At 41.0% G+C, this 21,497-nt stretch overlaps 1 protein-coding gene across 3 annotated transcripts in view; it reads right to left on the bottom strand.

The window, feature by feature from the left end:
* Positions 1–21,057, bottom strand: part of GOLIM4 (golgi integral membrane protein 4) — a 34,976-nt gene extending 13,919 nt beyond the window's left edge. Inside the window, exons 1-8 of one of the 3 annotated variants that reach the window (XM_075031352.1) lie at positions 20,984–21,027; positions 20,261–20,402; positions 5,012–5,086; positions 3,713–3,762; positions 2,913–2,966; positions 2,244–2,394; positions 832–914; positions 168–251 (exon numbers count right to left, since the gene is read on the bottom strand). In XM_075031352.1, coding sequence (XP_074887453.1) covers positions 168–251; positions 832–914; positions 2,244–2,394; positions 2,913–2,966; positions 3,713–3,762; positions 5,012–5,086; positions 20,261–20,357 — 594 coding nt within the window. In that variant the 5' untranslated portion in view covers positions 20,358–20,402; positions 20,984–21,027. Of the gene's footprint in view, positions 1–167; positions 252–831; positions 915–2,243; positions 2,395–2,912; positions 2,967–3,712; positions 3,763–5,011; positions 5,087–20,260 lie in introns of all 3 variants that reach the window. The other 2 variants (XM_075031350.1, XM_075031351.1) reach the window with 2 other exon arrangements.
* Positions 21,058–21,497: the final 440 nt, after the last annotated feature.

A 21,497-nucleotide genomic window follows, 5' to 3' on the forward strand; every position in this document is an offset into this window, starting at 1 on the left:
TTTTAAGAGCAACCCTTTAACTCATGCATTTCCCTGCAGTATGCAGCATGGTGCTAACTGCAAATTCCCCATGCGAAAGGCTACATGCAAAACATTACAGTCAGCTGAACTAGGAGAAACAAGTTTTAGGAAGGTTAGAGCCAGTAGAAGCTGCTTTCCTTTCTGACCTGTGCAGCAGCTAGTGCACTCTTGTGGTCTTCCAATGTCACTACAAGCTGGTTGTGTTGGGAGAGTAAGTTCTTATGCTGTTGCTACACAAAAAGAAGAACATTACATGTTTCACATAAAGTTCATTCTAAAGGTAAATTAGGTAGCCTGGGGGGTTTTGAACTAGGAAGATAATTCAATTTATTTCGAAAAGAAAATCCTGAGTTGGAATGACAGCATTTATTTATTTAACATGGAATGCATATCAGACAGAGAAAGCGAGCACGCCAGGAAAGAAAATTCAGAGGCCAGGATTTGCTTAACAAATAAAGTTAAAAGTTGGAGTAGAAGTTGATGAACGTTTAAAAAAACATAAGAGCTGGAAAACATTAATTTCAGCAAACTTAGTTTGCCAAAACACAATTCATAACTTGCAAAATCAAACTTCCAGTTCCAATTTCTATACTAAATACTTTTTTTTTTTTTTTTTTTTTTTAAAAAAGAGCATGTACCTAAAGTGCAGCTGGCAAAAGACAAGAAATCCAGTTCAGCCTTATTCTTCTCCTTTTTGCCACAAAACAGAAACTACAAGTCTTCAGCATAGCCCATTTCTGGCTTGTTAAAACTTGGGAAAATTTTTCTTTTCTTAATGGTCTTGAAAGTTCTCCTCAAAACAAAGCCTACCTTGACATCTTGTAGCTGGGTGTGAATGTCTTGGTGAGCTTTTCTCAACTGTCTGTTCTCCTCCCGTAAGTTATACAGGGATTCTGTTTAAAAGAAATTACATAGAGAATTTAAACCCGGTCAGATTTATACTACTAGATTAAAGGGCAAAATTAAGACTATAACACAAAATACATAAAATCCTACACAATTGCTACAGTAAAAATGGATTAGAGTAATTGTATGGTTTGTTTACATTATATCTCTCCCCAGCCCCATGAAAAGCTTTACATTTTCAAGCAGAAAATTTCATATTAGTGCCCCCAGTCTGCAACTGGAATTATGCATCACTGTTCACGCTAGGGACTGCAGACGGCAAAATTCATTACGGTAATCTGAATCCTTTAAAGGCAGAGAGGAAGCCACCCTCCTTTCTTCCCCCACATCGCATCTGGTGAGCGAGAATTTTATGTCATAGGACTAAGCTATTCTTTTGGAAGAGGTGCCCAGATGGCCAGCATGCTTAAAAAGCTTTACATTCTGGGACCACGGAGAGGGGCTTCTCTTCCCGCTTCTTACATTATGTTGATGAGGAATATTGCAAGCAGACACAGGCAAGCTCTTCCCACACTCCAAGCTGCTAGGCAGCAATCCAGCTCAGTCCAAGAGCTAGCTGTATGACTTCATTGGTGTGGTGCCAAGGCAGAACCCATAAACACAGCCTCTGCCTGCAAAATACTGTGCAGACAAAACGGCAGACAGCTCCAAAACTAACTCACTCATGTGTTAGTGACACACAGCAGAAAGTGGCTGAAGGCCCTTGATAGAGAAAGCCTCATCCTTTTGTTCTACGCAATTGTGTAATTAGGATTGAAGAGGTCTGCGAACTGCAAAGAATCTGTTTAATAGGAAACTGGACGCCAAGAGTAAAAAATTAATACTTCATCATCCAAGTACACAGATGCAACATGTTTCAGAGAAGCTGATACATATGAGAAAATTAGGTCTAAAAATGAGGTATGTAAAGTCACTTCATAAAGAGACACAATTAACTCTATGATAAAAGTGGCATTCTTAGATTACCCTTTTTTGTAAATGAAAGGCAAAGAGGCACGTCTATCTTTCCAGGTTTATACAAGTCTTAGAACTAAAAATGAAAGACTGGATAAACCATCCTCTGACAGTTGATGGGCTTTTAAGTGCTGTGTTTCTTACTATTTCTCTAGTCTAGATAGAAACACAAAGTGCACATATGAATTCAGAAAGAGGCCACAGAAAATCATCAAGAAAATGTAACTTATCATCAGGAGGGATAAGATGCATGAATGACCTGTTAGTGAGAACAGAGATGATGCCTTTCTGTCTCACATCACACAAAACACAATGACAAATACACATTTTAATATGGACAGCCAGATACAGGTTGCATTTACCCTTCAGCTTAGAGATCTCCTGCTCTTTTTCCTGCTGTAGTTGCAAGTATCTCTCCTTGTGATCACTGAATGTTCTGCTAAACTCTTCTCCTTGTTTTCGGTGATCTTCCTCAAGGTCAGCATGCTGTTTCTTTAGTTCTTCATGTTGACTCTGCAAATACCAAGTTGGAAACTGGAACAGTTCTGTATCTGCATATCTGGCTAATATTGTCTTTGGCAATTTGTTAAATAAGTCCAGATGAATAGGAAGCATTCATAACAAGAAGTTTATTATTCAAAGCATGCATATTGCAGCTCCTCTCAAACACAGAATGATCTCTGTGATGAGTAGTCTCCTGTTCTAGGGCTATGTCACCTCACCCTGCAGTTGCATTGTCCCATTGGGAGCTGCTGAATGTGTCTAAGAAATTCCTTACATGCCAAACTATGTAAAGTCTGATAAGTCAGCATACCATACAAGTAATTGCATTTGATAAGATTAAATTACCCACTGGGAAGCCTGACTAAGAAAAACTGCAGTAAATCATCTTTTAACAGTACTGTTGTAAGAGGAAGGCACCATCGATGTACTGACATTCTGGAGTGAATTACCAGAAGCCAGTGAGGCTGTATCTCCCTGACATTGCAGAATACCAGTGTCCTGTGAAACTGGGTTTCTCAGTCACCTACCTTCAACATCTGGTGTTGTACACTGAGTGCACTGTATCGACTATTTGAGTCTTGCTGTAAAATAAAAACACTAGTGATAAACAGAACAATACTGTCAATTCCTCTAACCTCTGTACATGCAGTTATTTAGGACTCACAAGCGAAGGGACCTAACTCCCCAGGAAACAAATTAATCTCTCCACTTGCTTTGGAACATAGCAAGCATATACACTTTGTGCTTACTGCGGCAACAATGTATTTTAACTTAGGTTACTCAGCTCACAAACTGCTCCCCAGTTTCAACATGAAGTAGCCATAAAATCCTAATTTACTCACTTTATAAAGAGTTCTCTACAGGTCCCTCAGTCCTTTGCCAGATACAGCTTTCCTTCTGGCACTTGGTATATAAAACAAAGTTTCTTGATGTTTTTATACTTGCCAGTTCAAAGACCACGTGTTAGAAAGTTGTCACTGTCCTTTTCCCTATGGACTAGGCTACAAGAAGATTTCTAATGCCTTCCTATTCCCCCCTTCCCCTTAAAAATTGTAACATTATGTTTGAATTACCATAATATAAACAGGAGGATATTTTCTAAATTAATTTTCTGGAAAGATATTAGTACCTCCTACTACAGCTCAAATGATTAGGAATTGCAGAGCACTTACGCATGCAGAGTAGAAATGGGATAAGTGAGAGCTCTTTCAATTAGTATTTTGTAAGACCTCTTCCTTTGAACAGTTATAATTGCAAAGTATTTCCTTTTTCTCACGACGCAAATAGCATCAACTATTAAAAACTTGTATTAGGAATGATAACTTACCCTTCCTTTATTTAGCGTTTCCTGTGCTTCTAGTTTATAAACAAGAAAATCTACAACATAAAAGGGAAAATACTGATTAAAACTGACAAAGATTAGAATCTGTACTTAAATAACATAACTGTTGCGTACATAAATTCTCTTAAGAGCTGAATACTTAAGCAGTTACAATTTTCTAAAAGATCTTTAAAAAAAAAGCTACGGAGAGTTTAATTAAATGCTCAAATTTTGACAAAATATTTTAATTAAAGAGTTTCATAGTTTCATAAAATATTTTCATATCTTAGTGTGAGATATAGGGGGTACAGGCTCAAGACTATGGACAGGTAATTAAATCTGTTACATGAACTCTCTCAGTAGAGGCCCAGTAGCATCATTCAAAAGTAAAAAGACATTTATAAATCGTGTATTCTTGTATTAGGACAAAAAAAATGTACTTTAAGAAGTGTGAAAGTCTAGACTAAGTTTAAATAAAACAAAAATTTCCCCTTTTGTTCCCTGATCCTCTTTTCAGGATTTGAAAATGCCAACTCACCCTTGCATAGCAATGAGACAGCTCTACACTAGATGGCACCAGAAAGCTATCGAGAACTGCACAGTAAGAATAATTTCTTACAGGTTCTTAATCTTTGCTAAAGTAGTTGTTTTAATTCAGCGGTTGAGTCCTCAGTTTTAGCCTTAGTTTAGCCTAAGTTTCAGGCTTTACTCTGAAAATCGTAGTGAATTCAACATAACAAAAGACTCAGAGAACTCAGAGGATTGCATTCTGCTGAAGTTTCATAGAGGGCAGACGTGTAAGAAATACAATGTGTGCCAACATTTCCCCCTCACACACACCTAGAACTTAGTTTTAATTGGAAAAAGAATGTAAGCATGTGTTTACCCTTAAGCATGTGTAAAAATTCTGATTTAGGGTCTAATTTCACATTGATGGAATGCAGGAAAAGATCCCATGTTTTTGGTACAAGTTTTAAATTTTCAGCATGCCAGAACAGGATTTACACATGCCCGTACTTCACATACATGTTAGGTTTATGAACATTGATATATACATATTCTCTATGTATACTATGCCATGTTGCAGTGATCTGTAAACAGTACTAAAATATGATGAATACTTTTTCAAGAGTTAAAAAAATAAATAAATAGATGTACTAAAAAGACCACCACAGACCTGCCAAGGTGGTCCTGCTAATGTGTTATACATTGGTAACTCATTTAAAATGGAACAAAATACATCTGAAGTTACTTTCTAAAGCAATCAAGTTATCTTAAATGTCAATGTGAAAAGCACTTTTTTACCTTCTTTTGCTTTCTTATGTTCAAGCCTTTCCTTTTGTAATGACTTTTCTAATCTTGACCTGTGCTCATATACAACTGAAAAGAGAAATTTTGTACACAATTCATTTTAAAAGTAATACATACATAAAACATCACCCACCCCCAGCATCCCCAGAGAGCATTGGCACAGAAGGTACCAGGAAAATACAAGTGGAATGAGATCATAGGATAAAGGACTGTTTGTGTCATTTGGGACAGTAACTTTTTTTCTTTTTTGCATGCTTTATTGATCCTGAATTCTGGGTTATTTCCATTGCATAAACATAGAATGTGATAACCATGTAAGTGATTTGTTTACAGAGACAGTCAGCGATGGTGGATCTACATGAAAGCTACCAAATCCTCCTTCCTTCTTAGGTATGCAGGTACATATTTTCCCATGCTTTCATTCTCTCCTCCCTTGTTTGTAAAGAGACAAGGAAATAAGACAGGACAACCTTACTGCCAGCGTAAATCCCTGCAGCAAACAAATTGTCACAAGGAGGGAAGAGAGATGCACAAGAGCAGGACAGCTTAGAAAGGTGCAGAAGTACACTAGACAGGCTGCTTAGACTAAGACACAAAGAACCTGAGATCCATTCCTAAATCCTTCCAAAAACTTGGACAACTCAGTTTTCTGCAACCTTCTTTTTTGTAAAGCCTGGGTAACAGTAGCCTTTCACACCACAGTGCAGTTGAAGACCCACAGGCTGCACAGTTAAATGCTTAGGTATAGTGTCCTGTATTTCTTAGTAAGCATGCGCTGACAGCAAGTATACATATGCTAAAGCACCCTGTACTCACAATATCCATGTAATCTGAGGAGGATTTGGGGGGGGGGGGGGTTGAGGGATTTTTCATGCCCCAGTTAAGGAGATAAGACAGGAAGAACAAAAGAAATCATCTGAAGGGCTAGGATAGCTAAAGTATAAAGCTAACCTGGATGCTTCTCTGTAAGGCTAGGGTATATGAGACTGCTCATCATGAAATCATTTCAGTTTGAGACTAAAATTTAATCTTCACTGATTTTTAAATGCATTTATGCATTTTCTTTAATGGAGTCAAAATACCCATACGATAGTGTAGAGATGAATGAAGAAGTGGTCTGTGTATAGCGCTTCAGACAAAAAGCACCAGCAAAAGCTGAGGTTTTAGGGGCACTACTCACAGTAAAACCCGCAACATCCTCAGCGGACCAGGTAACAGTAGTCATGCAGTGTGTCATGTGGTGTGTCACTGTCCCCTCCAGCAGGGTCACTGACTACAAAAAAATGTGTATGTTTTTTTGAAAAGATGCTCTGACATCTTTGCCAAACTCTGCAAGCCCTTTGAGCTGACACTGCTACCAGAAGAGGTGGTTCTGCTGCTTGTTCTCGTACTGTCCTTCCCTTCGCTCTCACTCCTGTGGGTGATGGGACAGCAGGACCTAGCAGCTGGGGACAGGGTGCATAATGATTTTGGGTGGCAGTGCCAGCTTGTACAGTTCTTAAGAGAGCAGCAGTGATGACTGGCAGTGACCTGGAACTCTGGGTGGCACAGCAGGAGACAGACTGTTCCAGGTTTGATCGCAGAAAGCAGAGACAACTTTATTCCTAGGTTTTTTTACGGTATGACAACCGCTCTTGGTTGTATCAATGGTCCAACGCACCAACCGTGCCATCTCTCAAGACCTGACAAGAGCAGATGCCTAATACAGAATTTACACAATGAGTTTACAGTATTTCTTTGGCACTGTCTCCCAGCAATTTATGCCTCCCAAAGACTGTCCGAGGTGCCCGCAGGTCCTTTGCATGCACCATACCAAAATCGATTTTACATTTATTAATTTGTCTAATTGTTTGTTGTATCCATGTGATTTTAGGACATCCAGTATCCTCTGGCGGGAAGTCCCGCCATTTAGCTGCCAGTAAAGCAGCATTTCATTCAGCTTGTGTTTTGAACATCTAGTTTCTCACAAGTGATGGGGCACATCAGTCCCTATTTACTCTTTCCTCACCACTCACTAGACTGAAGGATCATTTTCTGAAATAGCCTACCAAGTTTGCAGTAAAGCAAAGATATTCATTAAAACTCCTGCAAATGTACAATTATATTGGTTCAAGCTCAGTTTAACACATATACATTTCACTGTCCAAATTATAATTTGCACTCCTTTAAAGAGTTATTAATTTGTATTAATGGAATGTGTGATTTTTCAAAACTAGGAAACTCATTTTCCGAGAAGTAAACCATTGGTGAACATAAGCCTTTAACAGGAAGCATCCAATAAAGACTTGTATCTTGCCAGCCACAGAAAACTCCTCTTGCACCTTAAAACATGTTCTTAATTCCACCAAGGTGCATTCTGCAGGCTCTTTTGCTACTGGCTTATCTACAAGTGTTTACGTTTTGGCTTAGGAGCTGGATTGCTAATCAATCCTTGTCACCTATCTCTACTTTGCTATTTATCTTCTGAAGTCAAGGGCATCAGTCAAGATGAACTAATGTATCAACATCCTCTGCAACAAAACAAGCATGTAATGAATATTCACAAAGTCACCAGCAAGTAAGCTTTCAGAGGAGGAAAAAAAAACATGGCAGCACCACAGTAATGGTTTTATCTAGGCACCAAAGATTGTGAATGCTGAATTACATTGCAAAAGGAACAGTAGTTGTAGCATAGCAACTCAGGACAGAAATGAAAATCCATAATGGGTTTCCCCTCCCATGCAATCAGGGGCAGAAATAGGCTTTTTGGCAAACAGACTAAACCACAAACAGATTCAGAGGTAATATTTTGCATTTCACTTCTTTGTCTGCAAGCCTACCTTCCTCAGCTCCTCCTAGTGTTTTAACAAGTAGGGGGGGAAGGGGGAAACCCTGCACAACAAACCCATGAGAGCAGGAAGAAAGGAGAAAGAGAATGCAATAGTTTGGGTTTTAGGGACCGCAGTGCTCTGTACCTTTCACAGCTAATTGCATCTCTGCTGAGCTTCAGCTTTCCTGTCTTCACCCTGCACTTTCAAGCAATGCCTCTACATCCCTCCCAGGTAGTGCATCCTCACTGCTACCTTCTGCGTGCTAACCTTTGAAATACTGGAACAAAGCTGGCAAGGTCTTAATATAGCCCTTCAGATGGCCAGAAAGGACTAAGAAAAACTTCTTCCTACACCTCTCCCCTTCTACTTCATTTACTTGTCAATTCAGCAACGTTTTTCTCCGATAAAAGTTCATAACGTGCAACGTAATGAAGATTTTGGTGAAGAATAATTATTAAGAAAGCATGACTTCCACATTTTCTCACTTGCTCTTTTGGCGAGTAGGTTGCAGGTCAGATTTTTAAGTACATATAGGAGCTTATCTCCCATAAACCTAAATTATTCCCACCAGTCAGGAACTTCCTAGACAAGAAGAGTCCAAACTACAAGGCTCTTGTTACTACAGCAGGGGATTTCTCTTTCTTCACTACCAACCTGGATACAAGCTGTCTGAGCAAAATTCTCAAAGAAACAAATACACTAAAAACCATGTTTTCTATTATAGGTTTCCCAGCTGGGGGGCAGAACCTATATAAGCAATCTGACAAATTCCTACTGGTGTGATGCACCGACAGGGCACTTCAACTTCACAAATAATTTGTTCCTAGGGTAAGTTCTTAATTTTGTACTGATCCTTGCACAAATACTTGAACTTCGTTTCTATGTTATATTTAATAGAATGGTACAGTGGTCATCTAATGGCTAATAGGCACTATTCCAAAGCTGCAATAACTGCAGGTTTCGGTTTATTCTTAAAGTTACCTATATAATGTAACCTACATGAATGAACAAAGAACAACAAACTCACAGAAAGGTGATCCAGCCTGAAAGAGCAGAGCCCAGAAACAGAACTGGTAATATCACAGCTAGTTAAAACACCCTTCTCCTTCAACAAGGAAATATTTAACAGTTCTTGAATTGATCCCAGTTAAACCAAGTCCTTGATTTAACATTTTTCTCATACAGAAAAGAAAGTGGAGGAGAAGGGGGGTGGGGGGTGCGATGCTCTGTAGGTTATCAGAAGATTACACCACTTTGACCACTGCTGAACGTTAACTGCAACACAGGAGTCAAGTGATGTGATGAAAGCAAAGCTTATTTAACAGTCATGGTTATTTCTTTTATCTTTGCTTTGAAGATCTAAGCAGTAAAACTGTTATTGAGCAACATATGCCATTATTGTACATTTAAAAGAAAGTATCTCCTATTTTACGTTACCAGCAATTTTGCAGCTGTGTTACTTTGGTATTTTGGTCTGTCAGAAGCATGATTCCAGAGTCTAAAATACCTCAGTTCCCACTATCTTATATACTGGAAAATTAAGTTTACATTGGGATTTAAATATACATGATGCCAGAAATTTTATTAATTTCAATGTTATTGTTTCTTATGCAATTCTGCAATCTTTCTCTGAGCTTAGAGTAATACCTTTCATTTAAAACCAGCAGATTTCAGTAGTCTTGGCAACATTCAATGTTGCTTTCTCACAGACTGTGGCAGAGTTGAACTGAACCAGCAGCGTGTGGTAAGCCACACTGGCACTTTTCTAGTAACACTACAAAGGTCTGTAGAACATAGACTTGTTATAAAAATACAGATAATTTCCAATTCTTGTCACTGCAAATAGAACCATTTAAAATGTGAACCCATGCAAATAGCTTTTCTGCTGAGTGCAAAGCATTTCCATGAGCCAAGGAAGAATCCCTTCAATATGGGATGTAGGATAGATTTTCTAGTCCAATGACAATAATTAATATTTTGATCTCAGAAGATATTTCTTGACTCATCTGATGCTAACGTTTCATGCTGTGAGAACACATTATTAATATAACAAGACCTCCTCCCCAAGCTTCCAGCTCTGTGTTAGATTAAGTCAGTGAATCTGGCTTCAAACAAGGAGATCCACTATTTCACTGCTAATAATCTTATCAGAAACAGATTATCAAACTGTGGGTAGCTCCTGGACAAGTATCAGGATTCCCTACCACAGTACAACCCATATGGTCACAGCATATTCTCCATCTATTTCAAAGACTCTCAATTGAGAGTTTAGCAATAAATGGATATTCCAGTGACATTGCAAACATCTAAGAAACAATGGATGTATTCCCACAATAAAGACTAGGAAAACTGTGGTTTAAGTATAGCGCAAGAAAATAACATTACAGAAACCATATCTTTACAATATATTGAACAAAATATTGAAGCTGTTTCATATTTTATACCCTTGAAGTTTTCAGTTTTGAATTTATACAAAAAGGGCAGAAATAGAAGCCAACATAATGTGAAACTGATTGCATGTGAAAAACAAGCATTTTTCTGGCTTAATTATGGAACAATTTTACATACAGGCAGGGATGGACTGCTCTCACTTTGCTCACTGAAAAGCACAACTAGCATTGCATGACAATTACATTTACTTTAAAACAAACTCCTACACTTTTCAATTTACTCACATGAAGAATGATCAAGTAATAGCTTTGTCAAATTACAGCCAGTCACCGCAAAAGAGCAGAATTCCTCCTAGCAAACTAAACCATGCATCAGCAGTTGTGCTTAAAAATAACCACTGCTTTGACTTAATTTGCTAGGCATTTATGTTGCTCAGAGTATTAATAATTTTAAGAGAGAAGTTTGTATTTAATACCTGGATCTTCACATTCAGGGCTTTTGTAGTGTCTGTCATAGACCTACCACTGATTTCAGTTGCACAAGGAGAAAGCATAACATCTACCGCTTTCAAAGATCCTGCACCAAAAATAGCCTATCAATTAAAATAAACCTGTTCCTCTAATAAGTTAGTCAGTACTCCACACTAAGAAACTACAACTGGAGAATGGGACTTGAGCAAATTATGGAGATTTGGGTCTGACTAGCTTGAGTGCAGGCAGCGACGTCCTGCCACACCATGCTCCTAATGCACAGAGTGGTTCTACACGAATGAGATGCACCACTGCTGCTAAAACAGCTCCACACAGAGCTGTAGACAGAGACTGATCAAGTGCCTGCACTTAGGTCAAAGTTTAGCCGTGAACTACATATGATCTACCCAAAGATAACAGAGAATTGACTATGTGCATTTTTAGGTAGTATTTTCCATCTTGGAACACTGGAATTTTTTCTGGGTAAGTTGGAATATACCTGAAAAACCAAAGAATAGTTTGGGAATTACCTGTATCCTGCTAGTTGACATGACACTGAGTGTTGGGAATCCATTAAAGCTCATAGCTGACTCCTTAACTAAAGCTCTGAGACTCCTGCTTTTGGCTCTACAAACTCCAACTCAGTCCCTGGTGTCTTGCCCAGGACAAGAATTATCACTGATGCTCTCTATGAAACTTGCTTTCTATCAAGGGGGTTTTTCCCACACTAACTTTGCAGAGCTTGGTAACAGATTAGACAAGGTATCAGAGCCATGAGAGAGAATCATGAGAGAACTTCAAAAAGCTCTGGAATGTGTGGAGAGTTCAGATAAGCATATAAGAATATTCACATACTTATCAAACCTTCAGCTTTGCATCCTCAAAAAGAAAAGAGGAAATCTGAACCACACCGTGGAGAAGCGTTGCAGATCTTAAAAATTTTGCTTTGACTGCAGTTTTGGAAATGGGGGAATGCTAGGGAGTTTGGCACACTGATGTAGCTCGCCCCAGAAACACATGCTTATATTTCTAAGAAATAGTTGTCGCCTCTATTCAATTATAGGGATGACATGAAAATTAATTTCTAAACTGGAGTAATCACCTACATTTAATAGAATCCTTTCACTCCACCCTGCCTCAGGTACTCCCTTTCTCAGAAGTCAATAACACCTCTAGGAAACAACAGATTTAAAAACAAATTGCAAGATATCTTGGGATATAGGGAGGTATTTATCATGTTGAAGCAGTAAACTGTAATAGCTGCTGCTAACAATAAAAGTTTGAGAAGCAGTATTAAATGCAATTAAATATTTAATCCCTAACAGTTAGGCTTCAGACATGACTTTTATTAGGAAAGAGATCACGTTTTCCATCCCAGAAAAGATTTCCTGCGCACTCCACAAAAGATTTCTTCCAATCTTTGATGCCACCCGCGGTTATGACATGCTGGGTCAGATTAGCATCTCACCTTGCATATGCTGTTTTCTATACACCTATCTATGCTAAAGATTTTCTTTTGAAGTGATGATGAATGCAAATAGTTCAAACAAAACCTGTGTAGTCATTTTAGACTTAAATTCTTAAGGTTAGCAGATTTACTTCTAGAACAATTTCATTCCCTTTTCTTCTTATGATTTTCCCTCCATTATTCTGCCATTTTTGCCATGACACACCAGCTCATTTTGAAGAAAACACACAAACATTCAGAAGAGCTGCAGAGACAAGTTTCCTTCTCACATCATCTCTGAATGTCCGAGTCTGCTCCACTCTCAGCTCCAGGAAACAAGGGCCTGTTCTTTCTCTCAAAAACTGGTTTAGCCTTTTTTTCAATTTTATGCAGATGTCTCGTGATTCTATCTACATGGTGTTAGGATCTATGTAAATATATATATATATTAAAAAACTAGTGCAAAACTGACACTGAAGAAAAGCTGTAAATCTTAAAAAAGGTGTAATCTGTATATATACACACACATTGTTTTAACGGTCTCTCCTAACTGAAACATACATCTGAATTTTTATTGTAATGGAATATAGCAAAAACTGATGTAATAGCTATGGTTATCACCTTACAAAACTGCTAAACCACTTCCTTAAATTAGTTCTCGAGAGCTCTAACACAGGGGACTTGGAGTCACCTCCAGTTGTATGTTTTGAAAAACTGCATACAGAAATCAATAGTTTGAGTTAGTGGTTCATAATTTATTTATTTTTTTGGTAACAGAATATCACTGTCAAACCTCAAAATATGCATCCAAGTATGACAGATTAACTGAAACACTGAAAATGGCATTTTTCAGCATCGTGGCATGGATAGGAATAGACTATGCCCTCCAGGAGCACAAGCAGGCACAACATCTCTGTAATTAAGCCCTGGAAATGACTGCCAAATTCAGGGTCTGAGTCACCTCAGGAAAATAAGATACTAGGCTAATTTCAGATACCTTGGTGGGGGGGCAGGCGGAATGCAGAGGAAGAGGTGGAGTAATTGCAGTTTCTTTTATTTCTTAATTAATGATACATAGTAGAAAGTCTCGGGAAGTTTGGTTTATGCTAGATCACCAGAAAAAGATCAGAATTGCATCCAGCTCAGAAGACCCTCTTTAAACAAGGAACAGCATCCAAAAAGGCTGAATTCCTTAAGTGCTTACCTTAGGCTCCAACATGGCTAGAAATTCATGCCCTGAATCCTAAAAATCCCAAGAAAAATCACCTAACAAAAGATTCTGCATTAATTAGGCAGAAGTTGTTCCGCATAGTTCATTTTTTCCAGTAATGTGAATTATTTAGCTTTCATTACCATTAAACCTCAAAACAGCACCTGACTTTCAGCAGGACAGATTTAATTACTTTTTCTATGCGAGGATCCTATTCCAAAAATGAGCAAAGTGAACTGCATTAGCCACAAATTGCTGGCAATATCTTCACCACTATGTAAGAGATGCTATAATGTGTACTCAAATCTCAGAGTGGGTGGAAACCTTACTCATAAGGTTGCCCCACCCAGACATACATACCCCTGCCCAGCAAAACAACCAGCCCAATGAGACAATGCGTTTGGAACATCACATTTAAAACTTAAGAATTCAGTCAGTTTTGCTCACATAGGAAGTAAGGAAGCAATTCCACTCTGTTGTTTAGGCTTTGGTTTTAACAGTAAACCAACAATCTCCACACCAGGAGTGCCTAACTCTCAAATATTAACTTTAAAGTTTTGTCAGTACAGTTCCAAAGTCACAACCTCCCTAAGACTCTTCCCACACTGTGTGCTTAGCACAGCCAGACATCACTTAAGCTATGCTGTTGCCTACAGGATTTCTGGCTCAGTTTGCAGCTACAATTTTCAGATCACGACCGTGGCAGTTTCATCCTCTGCTTCTCTACTGGTCTCCCTCCAACAAAGCTGATGGTGTTTTAGGTGATGCAGAAACTTCTGTCAAACCTTTGCCTGCTAGGAACATGTGACAGAAGTCGACTGTCAAAGCAGCCAGAATGCAAACTCACCAAAGCATCCACCCATCTTGCCCCCCTCCTCCTCTCTCAGCTCCGAAGTCTTCATAATCACGGACAGATCAATCACTTAGAAGCTTTAAAAGGCTTAAATCATCATCAGTAACAAACAGTTCCAGGATATTGGCTCTATCTTGCATCAGTCTGCTAGCTACCAGGCCCAATATTAAACTGGGGAGGGGGAACAACAAAACCCAGAGAACAAAACCACCCTATTACCAAATGCTGCTTAATATTCCTTCAGACTACATGCTCTGTGATCTTCAGCCCAGATTCCAACTTGGGTGCAGATGTAACATTGCAGCACTAGTAGAAATTTATCCTAGAATTATTATGTCCGCAAGGAAAGTGATTGAAGGGCACTTGGGCACACATTACAGGAATGAAGAAAAAAAAAACAAACCAAAAAATGAGCATTTGCTCAATTTATTTTTCCAGTAATAGGATTCAGCTGCTGGGACTCTCATTTACTATGGACCTAGAAGCAACAAACCAGCTCCCTGAGTTAACTGAACCAAACAAAGCTCTAGCACCTTTTCTGTACCCGGATTATTAAGAAATGTTAGTAATTCCAGAAAACCCAAAATCTTCGGGCTCAGCTTCAAAACAGACATATATCTATCAAAATATACATTTTATACATACATATATGTATGTACAAATGCATATATGTATACACATTTACAGCATATAGATCTTCCATACTAAAATTTTGCACAAATAATTGTAAACGTTTAATGTGTTTTAAGCATTTAGAACATTAAATACCCAGTGGAAAATGTGAATGGAAGTACAAAAGACAGATTCTTAGATGAGGTTACAAACCAAAGCATACCATTTCAGGAAGCCAGGTAGCAGAATCAGGGATGCTGTATTTACCATTTCCTGCAGTACTGTACTTGGTGTTGAAGTAGACCCACGTGCCAATAGTACACAGAGAACTAACCTCTACTATTACAGTGCTACCACAGATCTTTCAGATCTCAGATAGCAACAAAACACAATCAAAATAAGTGCTGTAGTGTTACGTGCAATCTGAAACCAATAGGAATGACAGGAATTCAGGCTGCTGTTATTACAGAGAACAACCAAACCATACAGGAGCTGCACAGATGTAGCTCTACTTGTATGACGCATGTGAAAAATAAGCCATCAAAAGTACTGTTAGTTCTTCCTAGCTCTGCCAACTTATGGGACAAGTTTAAATAGAGTACTCTAAAAGAGGGGTGAGATAGGGAAGTACATCCACATCTGTATGTGCCTCACTAAGAACAGCTTTGGCATCTGTGTAGTTAGCATGCAGAAAGACATAATAAATATTAACCAATAAAGTCACACGGAACTATGATCTAGTGATGTGAACTATGAACTGTGATGCATTACGCAAGCCTCTATACATAGAGCTGCTATAGATCTGATCAACCTCTAGGAGGTCACCTCCAAGGAGGGGCCTCGGTTTAGGACAAGTGGCACAACAGGCACAGAGGAATTCTACATTTGCTTTTCAGCTGGTGCTTTGTAGCACTGGATCAGACAGCTTTGAGGAAACCCACACCTTGTCTACAGTAGGACAAACTCTGAACTCTCAAGTCCAGAGTCCCTGCTGGCTGGCTCCCAAGATTACAGTACGGTCTCAGACTGCACAGAGATTGCCTGAAGCCACCAGATACGTTAAGACTCCAAGATAAAGAGCAAGAAAATTAAGGTAGTAAAAGGCACTAAATGTAGGCTGCTATTAGAATTAGGGATTAAAACAGATTAAACAGATTAAAATAGTACACAAGGGGTTATTTAATACCCAGAGGATGAGAAGACAGAAGCTGTAAGGGCTAAAAAGACATTTGTAGATACATTCAATCTTGAAGCAGTCAAAGATACAATCAGGTTCATCTACAGCTGTTAATGCATTTCTGTTCTAGCAACTGAAGTCTGTTCCTATATGGCCAATAATTTAAGACTTAGTTTGACGCATCTTTGTAGGAGGCAAAGAGTGTCAAATTTTGTGTTTATCATTTTAAGAAATACTAAATAAGATTATCTTCATTTTTTGAACATATAATGCTCAGAGAATGAGATTTAAAAACAATCAGCTTACTGGGAAGATCAGCTTCTCTACAAAAGACCTTATAGATATGAATGACTTCAGGTTTTCTTAGCAGCCAAGAAATTTTGTGTCATCTCTAAATTTTGCCCCTGGTATTCCCTTTGTGGGTTACAAAAGCTGCCCTACTTTCTCCATGCCCATCAGAACTTTGTTAAAGAGATAAAAATGCCAAAGTTTGACATTCTTTTTTGTGGGAAGTTTCACTTTCAAATACAAAACCTTCTACAACGTGAACTGTCTAAAGGAGGTGAGCTTATGATCCCAGCCTCTCCAAGCCAGTTATTCTTACCATGTTCCCCAAGTCTGCCATCCTTCCATTCGCACCCTGGTCTTACTTCAAGAGGCCCAAATACCTCTCAGCTGAGTAGCTGAAGCTGTGAAGACCAGAAAAAGCAGAACTCCCTACAACCACAGTCATATGCAGCCCTCTTCAGTTCAGGTGCATGGGTTAAATGATTTTGAGACCTCTTCCTGCACCATTTTTCAGTGATCTGTATATTCTCCCTTGGTGGATGAGAGTGCTATTTTCCCACCTATACAGAAGATTTAGCCTGCTTCATGTGCTGTGTTTGAGCAAAACGAGTAAATGAGAAAGATAAAAATCCAAGACGACTGGCTTTTCGAGCAAAAACAGAAAACGCTGCTCATTCAGGCATGAAGAACAGGCAAGTACCAAAAAGAAGGTTCTTACCACCTACATAGATGAAAAACCTAAAAAACCTGTATGTACAAAGACAGAAAAATAGTAGAGGGGACAGTAGTAAGCGAAGGGAGGCTGCACTCCAAGCTACATCTGAGGATCCTTCTTAAGATTTTGGGCAGACCAAAGGCATTCAGGTGCAAAACTGTGACCTTGTACATAAACTTAGGAGTGGCCTATGATCCTTAAGCATTTCATAAACTGACTCAAGTTTCACCCAGAAGCCCTGAGAGTGTTCCTCTGTGTACAAACAGGAAAACAAATGTCTTTATAGGCACCAACAGTCACAGCAAAACCCAACCAAAATTCAGAAAACAGGTGATATTTCACTGTCATCCAAGCATTTCAATCCAGTCGGCCTTCCAGGAGCAGAGCTAGCCTGGCACAATACAGCTTCAGGATCCTCAAAAGATCAACTTTAAAGAGTTGCCTTTTTTTTTTTTTTTTTATTTAAAACAATAAAAGCCTACTGATGAAACAGTTGTTCAGGAAGTAGAAGTCCAAGGTTCAGTTCTCTCCTCAGCTTTTAATGAGCTGTGAAGTCTTATTTAATCACCCAGAAGAGAGCTGTAAACACTAAGAAATCAACCACTGTTGATACTGCACCCTCTTTTCCTCCTGGCAATGCTATGTCAGTGACCTTGCCCTTTAACTGGTTCCTGTTTAAAAGATTTCAGAGTGCTCCTATCATACTCCACACCCCAAAGTTACCTCCAGACCAGTATCTACAGAGAAACTAATTACACTGCATGGAAAAGGTAAGCTGCACTACTTTAGTAGTGATGCATTTTATTGTTCTCATAAAAGAATAATCTCTCATGTTGTTAATGTCATAAAACAGATGTAGCCTAGAAATTCTTAGAGGTTTTTTTTTTTTGTTTGGCAACAGAAACATTGTTGATTTAAAATCCAGGCCATTTAAAATCAAAAGTTCAAAGTGCAGTCAAATACTGCACCTGCAAACACAGGATTTTCTGTCAGCATTTTATGTTGTTTCAAAGTCTCGTGTTTAAAGAAAATGCCTTCCTATTGTTCCATATCAAGAGTTAAATAGGAAAGGTTCAGAAATGGTTTTGGTGTTGTACATCATCAGTTAGCATGGTGCTTGCGTATCTCTGGGCGAGTTGCGCATAGGCACAGGTTCTGAATTATATATGTTCTCCTCACTAATAAACTCCTACTGCAAAAATCCAAGCAACTATACAGGGAAGGCAATCCCAGAAAGAGTCACTAAAGGTACAGGAAAAGACAGGTAAGAAAAGTTTATTTCTAGCACACTAGGCCCAAATCCTCTGAAGTCCTTAGGCATATAGCTTCCATTTACTTTAGTGGGAGATTAGGCATCTAACGCTTGCTGCTGCGTTTAGTGTGTCTCTGGGCTCTCAGCCTCACCCTCTTTTAGGTATGTTAGCTATTGCCATAATACAGGCAAATTTAAAGAACCAATTTTATTGTTACATTGTATTTTTCCCTGTATTCTGTGACTTAATTGCTAGTAATTATTTTTCTTTAAACAAAGTTTACTGCTACCATACTAGCATAGATCAGATCTCCTGCTTAATAGGCTTGATACATTGGCATGGGTCCCAGAACCACGTGAATTTATTGCATTGATAATCAAACGTATTAATGTTTTTGGATTCCAGCCTGTATTTTACATTTCTCATTGCTATACTGAAACAAGGAAGAGAATACTTACATAAAATGCAGCACTGTCACCGCATTTATCAACTACTAGTTACCTGCTGCTTCCATGAACTTGCTGGGATAGATGATGGCTACTCAAAATAATGTTTCAGATGTGGAAAGTTTAAACTAACAGTCCAGACCCAATATAATCTGATCAAGAGAATCTCTCTTCTGTGTTAGGATAAAGTTTGTTGCATGCTCCTCTTTGGTATAGCCAGAGCAACAGAAAAAGCTAACTTGTTGAATTTTAGCTTGAGAACAAGATGTTCCTGTGTCCTCCTCAAATACTGTTGGCAAATATACAGACTAGCAAAAGTAGCCCTTTAGCCGTCTGCCACATACCCACCTCCTGGCCAAACATTTACATCTTTTTCGTGACTAAAATGGAGGTTTCTGTCAAATGTTTCCATGGCACTACCTGGAAACGTCCTGAAAATGTAATACTAAGTAACAATGGTCTCAGATCGTAGCTAAATGTATTCAAGTAACAAATCACTATAAGAATCTAACAGCATAAGCCCGATTCTGCACTCTCTGCATAAGAACTGTATGCTTCTATGCACACTTTTATGTATGCTTTCACAAGGAAAAGTATGGTTGAAGATCACCCTGAAGTTAAGTACTGTTACAGCTGCTACAGCAGACCACTCTTATTCTTGTTTTATAGAGATTTGAGAAATAAAACTCTAAAGAGTTTTGAAAGTTGGCTCTGGACTTTGTATATGCTGACCTGATAACCTTGCACTTGACAATTAGAGAGGCGCTGAGGTCTTGCACTTCCTAGAGCACTGATGCTTCACATGTATACCTGCTGCTTTGCATCTGATTTCTGGACACGCAGATGTCAGACATTGGCATCTTTTCATCTTCAAGTACAGGATGCCGATATTTGGTGCCTCCTTAAACCAAGATACACAAGGATCTGTATTTATGTGGCACCTTTAAGCCAAGAAATTCAAAGTTATGCCAAAAGCAATAGAATAGCCATATCCAAATAACTTATTTGAACTTTACTTTCAAACTACCCTTTAAAAAAATGCTTTATTAGCATACTCCTCTCCTCCCTCCTGGAGCTATTTAAGGTTTATGCTGCCCAGGAACTGCAGCCTTGCATTTTTGCAGCCGCATGTTCTCTCAGCAGCATAAAATTAATACTGCTAAGACAACACAGAAGCACGCAAAGGTCCCACAACTAGACGTGGTCTGTACTGTTAGATGAGCGGTGGGCAGCACGCCTGCCTTTTCCGTTTATACCGGGAATTCCAAAGTGATGCGCAGTCCTTTGGGAGTAAGAGTCACTCTATAAAACGTGTGGGAGCGAGGGGGAACGCGAGCTCTCTAGCAGTCCGCGACACAAACTCACACTGACTTCAGCAGGGCTAGGATCCTTCCTACCCGGGTTAGATACCAACACCCCACAGGCTGGAGGGAGAGAAGGGTTAGAAGCGCCTAAGGAGCGGATCTTTGCGAGAGGCTGGACAGCTGGAGCCCAGACTTCCCCAGAGGAGGAAGGAGGGTATTCCGCAAGCCATAGGAAAGGGCGGCAGAGGCTCCTGCCGAGGTAAGTACCTTGTAACTGAGCTGAGAGGGACTCTTGATGCTGCTGGTACTTGAGCGCCGTGGCCTCAGCCTTCCTCAGCTGGCCCTGCAGCTCGTAGTAGAGCATCGCCCCGTAGAGGAAGCCGAACACCACAGTCAAGAGCAGGAGGGTCTGGAAAATCCGCTTCTGTTTTCGGGAGCACATCCCGTTGCCCATGTCCCCGGCGGGGTCCCGAGGGCCCCCGCCCCTCACGGCTTAGCAGCGGGCAGCTGGAGGAGGAGGCGGCGGACGACGAGGCGGCAGCGGCGGCATCGGAGGCCCCGGGCCCGCGCCGGGAGGAGGAGGAGGAGGAGGAGGAGGAAGAGGAGGGAGGGAGGGAGGGAGGAGCCGGCCGAGCGCCTCAGCCCCTGGGCACCGCGGCGGCCGCGACGCCCCGGGCGGCTTCCCCCTGCGTCGGAGCGGAGCCGGCGGGACTCTGCGCGGCTCGGGGCGGGTTCCCCAGCCGCATGCTGCGGCCGCAAGGCTGCCCGGTGCTGCCCGCCCCAACCGGCCACCGGTTGACTGTCCCGGCCTGAGGCAGGGGAGGAGACGAGAGGAGCGGCGGGGGCGGCTTCCCGCTCTCTCCTCAGGCGGCGCCTTCAGCCCAGCCCGGCCCCGCCCGGCCGGCGGCTGCTGCTGCTGCTGCTGCTGCTGCTCGGCCGCCGCCCGCTACCCGAGAGGAACAAAGGCAACTTCCCCGGCCCCGCACTTACGTGTCACCTCCGCTCCGCCGCGGCTCGCCCCGCCGCGGTGATCCCCGAAGGAAGTCCCGCTCCGGGCGCGGCCTCATTGGGCCCAACCGCGGGTCTCTCTCCTCCCTTCGGGGCGGCAGCGCCTGAGCGCATTGGGTACCCGCCGCGTCCGTCCGCCGCTCGGCCGGGCGCTTCGCTTCCCTCCGCCCGCCTCCTCTCCTCACGCCCGGCCCGGCCCGCTGCGGTGTGAGGGGGCTGCCGGGGCGGCGGCGGGGCGGTCCCTCCTCGGCGGCCGGGGCCTGTGTGCCCGCCCGGCCCCCGTGTGAGGGAGCCGGGGAGGGGGCTGAGTGGGGGCGTGGGACGCGCTGCGGGACGAGGCGTGTGGAGCCGTGACAGCCGCTGGGGCGGGGGGCGGCGAGGCCTGTGGCGGCTGGAGGGGGCCTGCGGGACCCCCGGCTCCTGGGGGGGGTCTCGTACTGAGAAGGCAAAGTCCCCAAGAGGCTGTTTTTATAAGCAAGCACCTGATTTATTTACC

The sequence above is a fragment of the Buteo buteo genome, chromosome 7, assembly GCF_964188355.1.
Source record: "Buteo buteo chromosome 7, bButBut1.hap1.1, whole genome shotgun sequence".
NCBI classification, from domain to species: domain Eukaryota; kingdom Metazoa; phylum Chordata; class Aves; order Accipitriformes; family Accipitridae; genus Buteo; species Buteo buteo.